Raw genomic sequence first — 12246 nt, forward strand, 5'->3', positions numbered from 1 at the left:
TTCGGCTCAGGTCATGATCCCAGCGTCCTGGGATCGAGTCCCATATCGGGCTCCTTGCTCCGCAGGGAGCCTGCTTCTCCGTCTGACTCTGCCTTCCACTCTGTCTGCCTGTGCTCGCTCTCGCTCGCTCTCTCTGACAAATAAATAAAATCTTTAAAAAACAAAAAACAAAAAACAACAACAACAACAAAAATATGTGTGTTGAGAGTACATGGGTTTTCAAGATTCCACTAAGGGTAAGTTGAGCGAGGGATGGGCAGAGACTTTAGAAGCCAGACTGTGATGGGGGATGGTGGGAAGGAAGTGATGCTGGATGCAGCTGGGGAAGCATTGGTGATACAATGTTGTTAGGCATAACAACTGGGTCCTTGAGGTGAAACAATTTGAAATGGGAGGAAAAGATAACTGGGTGTGCTAGAGTGAAGAAAAAAAAAGATTAGTGAATATCACGTCTGGCCTTGCTATTTGAATTAGCTTTGTTCCACATATTTTATCACTCTGTAAATTACTGAAAACTAATAATAGTGATTATTGTCCAAGAAATACAAATTAATTGTGTCTGGTGGAGTATCATTGGTTACTGTCCTGCAGATAGACCTCATCTGCATTTCAGAACTCCTTATTTCCTGTGTGTGTGTGTGTGTGTGTGTTGGAATTCTCCTTGGACCAATTTTAACATCTTTTCACTTTGCTCATTAATCAATGACTTAAAGAAAAAATCTTCAGGGATTGTTAATTTTATATTTGTATGAAAGTCACTATTTTACTTTTTTAAAAAAGTGCTTTAATGGGACTTAGATCTCAGATGTAGATAAAGATAGGGAGACATAGGGGTGCCAGTGGTGGCTGAAGATGAGGACCAGATGAAATGATGCAGTAAGAGTGTGTCAAGGAGCAAAGTAAAAGAATAAGCACAAAACACCCCTGGAAACTCCAGTAAGTCAGAGGACCACCCACAGAACAAGGACACTGGGAAGGCTTGTCTAGAAAGGCAGACGAAGGATCAGGAGAAAGTGACTTTCTGAAGTCAAGTTGGGACTAAGTGTCCAGGGCATTGTTCACAAAGGCATAAAGCAGTACAATTAAATTAAGGAAAGACCTGGGTCCACTGGATTTAGCAACAAGATCCTAAGTGTCTTTTTGCAAGGGCAGTTTCAGTGGAATACATATTGTAGCAGGCTAAGAAATGAAAGTAAGGTAAAGACATAGAAACCAGAGTGTACACAACGATTTTTAAGAAGCTTGATTGTAGAGGTAAAGAGACAGTGAAGGGATGCATCTGAGGGAAGACTTTTTTCAAGATGGAAAGGACTGGTAAATATTGATGGGTAAAAACCAGCAGAAGGGGAAATTTTGACAGTATGAGAAAAAGAAACAAATAAGCAAACAAACCCTTATGCAGTGAAAGGGGATGGGTGGCACTCTGCAGATTGTTTGTAATTGGTTCTTGACAAGATACACACAGAATTTGGGAGAAAGCAATTTAGAAAATCTTGTAGAGGCTTGACAGAATAATTTTGTGTCTGCAAAATACCATAATAGATTAAAAAAACTGGGGCTTGCCTTTTGTACGCCTTTGTGTTTTTTCCTCACAGTAATTCATATTTATTTTATTTTACAAAAATTTCAGTGCACAACAGAACAAAAATTAAAAAAAAAAAATTCAAACCCCAGTTCTTCATCACAGATTGTTTGGAAAGTTCTAGAAAACAAGAGGAGTTTACAACGGAAAGTACCCAATGCAACAGGCAGAAGAGAAGTAACTGGGCTTATCTATACAAGTTAGTTTGAAAGAGTAGCGTTCTTCTGGATGAAAGTATGACAATACACATAAACATTTAAAATACATATGCCCTTGGATATGATAACTTCACTTATATTTATCATAAGGAAATAATTGGGTAAGTGTTCAACTGCAGCATTTTTATAATAATAAGACTATTACAATGGTTAATATCTGAAAGACTATAAAAGGGGATGGATGAAATAAGTGATATTTTACATATGCAGTAAGAAGAGACATCGTTAGAAATGTTAACATATATGTATGCTTACTGATATGAAAGGTTTACATAGCATATTAAAAATGAGTTTAAAAAATGAGATAATAAAATAGCATATATAAATTATCTAATATATGTAAAATTGATGTCTCCATTTACCCAGGTTCATGGAGAAGTGTTGCTCAAAATAATAAATGAATTACCCCCACAAGATACAAATATTTTATGTTACTACTGTGGTTTTTCATAAATCTGTATATATATTCTGAACCAATTATATATCATTTTTATCATCAGGCAAAAAAGCAATAAAGCTGTTCTCATTTTGGAGTAAAATGGATGGCACATAGAAAATGCCACTGGTTATAGAATTTTTAGCATAGAGGAAGTGATAGCTTTCAGAAGCTAGTCCCAAAGCCGTTCTTACAAGAACTAAAAGCAACTTCTCCCCATCAGACGCAGTCTCTGAAGCATTACTCTCTCAACTCCTATCATTCTATGTGCACACTGACATATCCCCCCCCAAAATCACTTTTTCTTTTAGATGAATAAGAAGATGTATAGGGCACCTGGGTGGCTCAGTGGGTTAAGCCTCTGCCTTCCACTCAGGTCATGGTCCCAGGGTCCTGGGATCAAGCCCCGCATCGGGCTCTTTGCTCCGCGGGGAGCCTGTTTCCTCCTCTCTCTCTGCCTGCCTCTCTGCCTCCTTGTGATCTCTGTCTGTCAAATAAAAAAATAAAATCTTAAAAAAAAAAGAAGAAGAAGAAGATGTGGCTCTCCCCATACAAATGCTAACATTACTTGGCCAGAAATTTTTATGCCTCTGATCCAAGGGGAGTCAGATCACAAAATTATCTTCTGGGTAGAAGTTCCTACAGATTCTGGTCAGGGTGGGGTATGGTTGTAATTTTTAAGTGTTTTACTGGTATTCAGATCTGGGAACTGTCGATCTCTGTGTTCTCTAAATTTCACTTAAGAAAAGACTAACAGAAGTCTTGCTGGCTCAAAATAATAAAAATGTTAGTGATCATATAAAAGACATGTAAGTAGAAAAAAGTTGTTTATGTTCCATCTGCGCACCCACTAATGTTACCAAAGAAAAATTCACAAGAGTTGCTGAGGGGAGATTTAAAAATTTGGAAGCCAGAAAAAAAAAAAAAAGAATTTGGAAGCCAGTCTCTTGGGCTATCTATGGAAAGGACACACATGGCCCCCAATAGCTCTTACAGAGTGTGTATTTTGTAGACACTGCAATAGACACCAAATACAGAATGACTACCAGTGTATCAACTCAGTTAGTGTCCTGAGGAGAATTTTAGTAGAGAAAATACTTACCAATTATATGATACCTGACAGCTCCATTATTGCCAGCATCCATATCAGAAGCCAAAACAGTATAGACAACTCCTGACTCCTGGTTTTCCAGAACCTCAATGTCATGACCGGGAACAATAATCTGTGGTGCATGATCATTCTCATCTTCTACAGTACAGAGAACCGTCGTGGTGCCAGATAACGAAGGGACTCCTCCATCTCGTACGAGAACTAATGTGAAATGAAAGATGGCAAAGACTGTGGCCATGAATTGATGCCGTAAATATATCACCCCAACTAGGTGCATCAGACCACACACTAACTGGGTAGCACTGGGTCAATAACAGTTTACATAAAGACACGCTACAGACTTGTAAAACCACTAACCCCCTGATCACTACTTTTGTTTGTTAGCATAGTCAGGCATCGCTTACCTCGAAGGGTGAAAACTTCCCAAACTTCTCTGTCAAGTGTGGTGGTGGTCACTATTTCTCCAGTGTCAGGATTTATCTTGAACATCCCAGATGAAGCACCTGCCATGATCTCAAACTGAAACTTGGAGTTGATTCCTTAAGAAAAATATAAAGAAAAAGTTAGGAATTATCCCTTTGGAAACCATTCTTCTGTTTTCCTTTTCTTTTTCCAATGAACACTTTAGGTCAGAGATGAAAAAGTCAGGATGCTTAAACAACCTTCAAATTAAGGTAAAAAACACACACACACACACACACACACTTATACACACACGCACCCCTCTTTTGGCTGTTCTTGCTAAATAAAAGCCTCATGGGCTGAAATGCTTGATTTTCAAAAGTCTTAGGAGACTTCCCCACAGTGAATGCTTTGGATTTTTTCCCTCTCATAAAAAATTTCTTATGAGTGTGCAACCCTACAATATATTCCTAATTACTCCTAACACCCCTGATTGTGATTTAATGACATAATTGTAAGCTTACGGGGCAAATGACAATTTCTTTAGATCAACTCTCTATTTAAAAGCTTGTGTTCACTTATGGTATTCTGTTTATTCTCCATCACAGGAGGCAAGCACATAAACTTGCCTATATGCATATTTTTGTTTTATTTTCTACTTAGTATTCAGTCTCCTATCTGGAGTGAGAAATGTGGTACCATGTTGGCATACATTTTGAAAACAATGCTTCTCTTTTTTTTTTTTTTTTTTTTTTTGTGGTTTCTCTTCTTCCCTGAGAGAAGCACCATATCATCTCCATCACTGATAATGAAGATCATTCATACCATTAATTTAATGAGTTTATCCCATGCCATTGTTGCTTATTTTGCACCTTACACAATTCAATTATTTCCCTATCTTCTTTTCTAACTGACAAGAATCTACCAATAGACATAGTACTCAAATGATTTTACACTTCAACAGAAGATGAAAGACTATTTTTTGGCCTTGACAACAACAGTAAAAAGACATCAATTACAAATTACATCTTGCTAGTCTTAAAATTTTTCATTCCACTATTTACTAGATACAATATAGGACTGAGTGCTGGAGAGAGTGGTATATATGTCTAGTTTTACGTAAGAATAATTAGATGTCTTCTTACTGTGCCCTTGAATGGGAAAGGATATGTAATATAGTTTGAAGGCATTTTAAGGACTTTAAGAGAAAAGAAAGTCTAATAAGATACAATCAGGGGCACCAGGGTGGCTCAGTGGGTTAAAGCCTCTGCCTTTGGCTCCGGTCATGATCCCAAGATCCTGGGATTGAGCCCCACATCGGGCGTCTGCTCAGCAGGGAGCCTGCTTCCTCCTCTCTCTCTCTGCCTGCCTCTCTGCCTGCTTGTGATCTCTGTCTGTCAAATAAATAAATAAAATCTTAAAAAAAAAGATACAATCAATATATTTGATATGGTGTGGTCAGAGGTCACCAAAAACTTACCGTTTTATCAGTAGACATTAGGTATGTTATTCCATTAGTGATTACTTAATAATCATAGTGATTAGTTTGGTCTCATAATAGTCACATACTCTGTTCTACAGCCAAGACAACAATTCTAAAAATTCCAGATTCAATTTGTTATTCCTGTTCATCAATTTGTACCTTAGGAAAATGGGAAGTACCATCTTACATCTATTTTCCTGTTCTTCAAATATCTGGTGACCAAAATCAAATGTCAAGCACAAAGCTATTTTCCCAAAAGACAGTGGCGAATCAAATGGGCATGGCCTCTGCCTTTAGGGAGCTTACACGGAGAACAGAACCTTTTAATTTCGGACCCTTTATTTTTGAAATCAACTCAACCATTTATTATATGATTTTATCATACATTATACATCATGTTATATTTTATATATTACATTATAAATTATTTTAATATTTATTTAAATTATTTAATATTTTAATTCCCAATACCTGTCAAACCTAGAAAATGTTTAAAAATAAATGCAAATCTTTGTTTTCCCTTCCTCCCATTGTTCCCATTATTCTGTAATGTGCTTTAGCTTTCTACCCAACATGTTCCTGACTTTTTAGAAATTTTCAGATTTTATTATTTCCAGTGTTCTATATAGCTTTTATTCCTGAGGTAACAAGCCATTCACCTTCAACCCCCATGCTATATTAAGAATATATGACTTTTACACCATAGTTTGTACACATACATTTTTTACAATACATTTTTACACTCCAAACTTCACACATTCCACAACTTAAATTATGTGAAATAACTATAAAATATTTTACTATGGCCCTTTTAGAATTTAACTCGTGCCTTGCTTCTTCCTCCTCACAACCTATAATCATCCAGGACAAACACAGCATCATCAGATGTGAGAACCAAGAAAGTAAAAATAAAATAGAGATTATTTAGTCTAATTTGATCACCTTCCTATGCACAGTAGAAATTGGTTCTGAAGATATTCAGTCATATGACACACACCTAGTGAGAGGGCATGTGTATATGGACCCGTCCATATATTATTCTTAGACCTCAAGACCTACAGTGTATGACCTCTTAATTTTTCCCTCCGTAGGACATCCTTCTCAATTCCCTCTGTCCCTCTCCAGTGACTTTCCTGGGTCCTGTGGCTTTTTGCCAAAGATGCCCAGCAACACTTAACCCACATCATTCCCACCATCTCTCTGCCCTCCTGGGATATCCAGCAGATTACTTGGGCTCAGAAAATGTCACAACAACATGGACTGAGGCCACAGAAATGTCATGTTCATCCGGCCGTCTTTCCAGCTTTCCTGCGCCATCCCTCGCCCATTTATGTCTCCCACCCAACATGTACTGGGTCACTCTTGCGTATCACTTTCCTTCCTATTTCCCAGAGAAAATGAAGGCATGGAAAGCATTCTTTCAACTTCGTGTCTACATTCAACTCTAACTCCTGACTTCTGTTTTGATGGCAAAAGTAATTCTTCAAGTGCTCCCTCTTGGAATTTTCCTATTACATCTAGCACTTTTTATTTTTTTAATCTAGCTTTTTTTTTTAATTAAATTTTCCCCTGAATTATATTCTTCCCTAGCTGTAGGAATCAAAATTTTTTCTCCTTCTCTTTATAACCAGGCTTCTTTAAACAATGTATCCATTCTCTGAAGCCAGCTTGAAATTGTCACAACTGGCTACTCTTTCTACAGTCACTTGTTTATAGAATTTACTGGTCATTTTTGTTTTTATCTGATTTGTCTTTTCTGTGGCTTCAGATATTGCAGACTGATGTATAAAAAGATGGAAAGGAACAAAGGGAGAGAGGTGAGAGGGAGAGAGAAAAGATTCACTGTTTTCAGTTTCTACCCATTTGCAGATAACACCCATGTGTCTGCACTGATCTCCAGTTATTTGGTTGTTTCATTCATTTGTTCATGTGTTCATTCATTCATTCACGTCTTCATTCATGCAATGCACATATACTAAGTGCCAGGCACTGGAAAAATACCATCAAGTAATAAATCTTGGTCTTCAAAGTTTCCCTTTAGTGGGGAGACAATAAAATTAATGAATTATAGACAGTGTGGTAGAAAACATGAAATCACTGAGGAAATGGGTCAAGGAAGACTCACCCCAGGTAGAAGGTCTGTTCATTGATTACCTCGATAAATAAACATATAGAGAGAGTGAGAACAGGTGCCAAGGTTCTATGCCAGGTACTAAGAATATAACTGCTATCAGAAAGAAGAATTCTCTCCCCTCACAGTGCTTGCAGTATAGCAGTGCACATGGAAAAGTGAGCAGGCAATTACCATTCCATTTAAGACATCACTGGGAAACTCTGGCTGCCTTCCGTATAAGCTGAGCCTCTAAAGTTGAATAGGATTTAACAAGTAAAAAAGAAGAAAGAAGGTTTGAATGTATTAAAAGTAAAATCCAGGGGCAGCTGGATTGCTCAGTCAGTTAAGTGTCTGCCTTCAGCTCAGGTCATCATCCCAGGGTTCTGGGATCCAGTCCCAAAATGGGGGTCCCCGCTCAGTGGGGAGCCTGCTTTCCCCCCTGCCTGTTGCTCTGCTTGCTGGTGATTTCTCTTTCTCTATCTGTCAAGTAAACAATTTAAAATCTTAAATAAATAAATAAATAAATAAATAAAATCCAAACACCTTAGCACAGTCTAGAAAGTCCCATAGAATATGGGCTCTGGTGATTTCCCCACCCTCTTCTCACTGGCTTGCTTGCTATGTTCCCAGTCCATCTGCTGGCTTCCCTTCTGTTCTTTGAAAGTGCTATATTTGTTTCTGTCAGGGTTTGAGTGGTTACTGTTTCCTCTGGCTGCTCCTCCCTCTTTCCATGGGGTCCTAGTTATGCTACTATTGGTCCCAGATCTAAATCTATTCTGCTCAGCTTTGTCCTATAATGCTGGGGGTCAAAGATCTGCAAGCCACATTTGTCTCTTGCCAACTCCTCTCTCCTTGAGTCTGCTGCAAGGGGACACCAGCAGAGAGTGAACATCAGAAGGAGAGAAGAGGTGACCCCTTCTGTCCACTTACTGTCCTTGTCAGCACTGTCACTGCTGTCACTGCACCTGCTGCAGCACGCTCACGGCTCTCAGCCTTCTAGAACTCCCTGAATCAGGCTCCGAGAGCCCTGGCCTCTCATTTACTTTTTTGGTTCTCTTTTTCTTTAGATTCAGATGACCCTGACCTCTTCTGTTTCCCAGTGTTAGGGGTGGTAGCTCTCCCTATAGTGAGTTTTCCTAGGTTACTTCCGGATTCCCTTTTTGCTTACTCATCTTTCCAACACCTGTATCATAATCTCTGGTTTTCCTGACCACACCTGACTGATGGAGTATTTGGCTGCAGAAATAGGTCTCAGGTTTCAAAGATTCTGGGTTTGGTTATGTCTTGGCCTTGCATGCAGTGCTGAGTTCTCTGACCATGGAAAATGGAATCCCAGTAACAGATGACTGGCAGTGATATCATAATCAATTAAGTTGTCACCTGTGCTTGATTGTGAGGGAGTCACTCTCAAAGGACTCAAGTTCCACAGAGGATCAAATGACTCTGTCCGAAGGGGAGTAAAAAGGATTCTGATGGGAGATGGCTGTTTCTGGACGTACTAGAAACTTGCAGAAAGAAAACTGTAAGCTGGAGCTGAAGCTTGCAGGTCAGTCATAGTTAAAAACCAGAAAGATTTTATATGAGCCTGAAAATTAATTTTCCTGAAGATCAGACCCAAGCTGAGTGGCAGATACAAGTAACATCTAGCAAGGAGAGGTTTATTCACATGAAGACCCATAACTAGACTCATCCCAACATTTTGCAGTTAACTATGCACAAATCTGCCTCCCTTCTGAAGAATGGCAGGATTTTTCTAAGTTATATTGGAACAAACCCAGGGAATCTGTGTGGAAGCCATTTCTAAGGATGTGAGGCCCAGGAAAATAAAATAGAACTTTGGTTTAGGCTGGAATTATTGGTGTCCTGTGCCTAACAGAGATTCTGAATTGAATGTGTTAACTCATAGCTATGTCTCACAATAGTTTCTTTGATGGCCTCACTCAACAGTGGCCTATCCTTACTAAGGTTGAGATGCTAAATCTCTTGTATACTGTCTCAGAAGAACAGAAAGGTTTGAAGAACCAAAAATGTTAGGACAAGTTTACCTCATGTATGACATGCCCACCACCCTACCCCCATGACAGTTCCCAAGAGTTCAGAGGAATCTCTTTTTAAAGACCCTGGGGAAAACATTGGTCAGAGGGGCCCCAGCATTTTTAAAAGTCCTCTGATAGCTGGCCCCTGGAGGTTGTGAATGATGGTGCTACTGATCCCGGAGATACCTTTTGAGACCAAACACTCTATACCAATTTCAAGTGATTTGATTTTACCCAGCAGAAACAACAGAGTACATCTTTAGGTAAACTTTTATTATTGGCCATCATCTACTCAGCAGAGATACTGCTCATCTTGGCATCCAATAGAACATCATATTGATCCACCATTTTGATGACTTCATAATTGGATCTAATATGCAGAAAGTGGCAAGTAACTTAGATGTCTTAATTAGATGTATGTAGTAGACCAGCTGCTGGCAAATTACAGCCCACTATCCAAATCCAACACACCCCCACTTGTATAAAATTTTACTGAAACACACCCACACATGTTTCTTTATGTATTATCTATTGCTACTGTCTTGATACAAAGTCAGAATTGAGCAACAAAAATTGTGTGGGCTGCAAAGCCCAAAATATTCACTATCTTGTCATTTACAGAGAAACATTTGCAGAGCTTGAGTCAAGAGTGGGGGAGTGATAGCTGTTGAGGATAGAGAGGAAAGCTAGAGTCACTTCATAATGTGTCTGGCTGTTAAGCAAAAGAAAATACAACTTCATCATCAAAACCATGAGGAATTAATAAAGAATTCTGACCCTGGGAGGAGTATTTTCAGATTTACTTTTTAAGAAGATCATTTTTCATGAATTCCTCAACTGTACGAAGCTCACACAACTCACAAAGTTTTAAGGCAAAAACAGGATCATGCCTGACTGAACGAATGAAGGAATAAATAAATTAATGCATTCTGAAGAGTGAAGGCAAATTGAAGCAGTTCCAGTTTTTCAGATCACAGAATCAAAAATATTTACTGAGCTCCTACATCTTAGCTTGCACTGACTTAGGGATCTGGGATAACAGTGAATAAAACATATCCTGAACCCCTGAGAAGTTCACCATCCAAAAGGCAGGCAGACAGGCAAAACAATGAGACAATTACAATACTCTGTATTAAATGATGGGGACTAAATCAGTTAATTGACTAAATCAATTAATAGTGACTGTCTCTGGGTGAAATTGTAAGTGGTTCTTCTTTCTATTTTTCATGCTATTTCATTAATTCTAAGACACATTATCTCCCATATTTTAACATTTCTGAAGCTAGATGTATTTTAAAATTGCTGCTGTTTTAGAGTCAATGAAACAGATGAAATAGCATCATGGTGTCGTTTCTCCCTTGCTTCACGTGGAGGCTGTTGTGCACAGTTGTGACCCCAGCACAGGACGTTTTCCGGGAAATCGGATCTGGAGTGAATTCAAAATAAACCCAGACAGAGAACACAACTGCCCCTTGAACAACATGATTTGAAGTGCACAAGTCCACTTAACATGTGGATTCCTTTCAATAAATATGGTGCAGCAATGTAAATTATTTTCTCTTCCATCTGATATTCTTAAAACAATTTTCTTTTCTCTGCTTGCTTTATTGTAAGAATACAGTATAGAGGGGTAGCTGGACAGCACAGTCAGTTAAGTGTCTGACTCTTGATTTCTGCTCAGGTCATGATCTCGTGGTGGTGAGATCAAGACATCTTGCCCCCCATTTCTGCGCTCAGCAGAGAGTCTGCTTGAGATTCTCTCCCTCCCCCTCTTCCCCATTCATTCTCTCTCTCTCTCTCTTTCTGTATCTAAAAGAGAGAGAGAGAATACAATATGTAATACATACAACATACAAAATATGTTTTCTTTGACTGTTTATGTTATCCTTAAGTCTTCTAGCCAACTGTAGGCTACCACTGGTTAAGTCTGGGGGGAGTCAAAAGTTAAATGTGGATTTTTGACTGGAAGAGGGCAATTGGCACCCCTGAACCCCAGGCTGTTCCACTATACATTTTTTCTTTATCAATAGACAATAAGATCTCATTGTAGAATTTGATATTTTTGCAGGGCATTGTGCTGTTGAATTATTCTGTACTCACCACTATTGAGCAAATACACCAGTAGGGACTGAGTCATCTTCCCTGGTGAGGCACCCTTTCTCTTGGGACTAGTGGGGAGGGGAGTGCACCCCAGGGGTAAATCTTTTCTCACTAACAATAGAACTCTTGTTGGTGGTACCAAAAGCTGTAGCAGTTTTAATACTTTAGTTAAAACCTGGTAGTTGTTTTTCCCTTTTAATACATGAAAAAACTCCTGTTAGAACTAGTGTGAGTCATACATCATAAAACACGCAGCGTTCGAAGTCCCATGGGTTTGAATGCCAAACAACACTGTAGGCTTACCATTTTAAAAACTGCACTGTAGAATGCCAGAAAACATATGTTCAGCTTTCTAATATTAAGTAATGCTATCGTATTTTTTTAAAACACAGAACTATAAAGTAAACCATTCCTAAGTTCCAGTGTGATGCCAGTTACCTTAAAATCTTAACAATGACATTTAATTCTTGTGCGTAATTCTTTTTCATTGTTTTAACCCAACAAGCAGATATAAAAAACAAAAACAACAGCAGCAAAAGACTGAGAGAAAATGGATTCAAAAGCACTTGCCTGGGGGTATAGCTCAGTGGTAGAGCATTTGACTGCAAAAGCACTTGCTTAATAGTTCTGGCCTCATTAAAAAACCAGGGTTAACAGTAAACCCAAACTGTCTCCACAATGTGTAGAGATGCATGAGACTCTTGAAGATGCTGGTGGTTATTTCAAACATCCATAAATGCAAAGCCAGCAAAACCATAATTTTGC

The 12246-nt window shown here is 38.6% G+C and overlaps 1 protein-coding gene across 1 annotated transcript in view; it reads right to left on the reverse strand.

Moving 5' to 3' along the window:
* The window catches only part of DCHS2 (dachsous cadherin-related 2), a 131858-nt gene that overhangs the window by 66807 nt on the left and 52805 nt on the right, over positions 1-12246 (reverse strand). The window contains exons 11-12 of the mRNA XM_045088000.1: positions 3752-3886; positions 3339-3548 (exon numbers count right to left, since the gene is read on the reverse strand). Coding sequence (XP_044943935.1) covers positions 3339-3548; positions 3752-3886 — 345 coding nt within the window. The remainder of the gene's footprint in view (positions 1-3338; positions 3549-3751; positions 3887-12246) is intronic.

The sequence above is a fragment of the Mustela putorius genome, unplaced genomic scaffold, assembly GCF_011764305.1.
Source record: "Mustela putorius furo isolate JIRA1106 unplaced genomic scaffold, ASM1176430v1.1 tig00000056_pilon_pilon_pilon, whole genome shotgun sequence".
In the NCBI taxonomy this organism is placed as follows: Eukaryota; Metazoa; Chordata; class Mammalia; order Carnivora; family Mustelidae; genus Mustela; species Mustela putorius.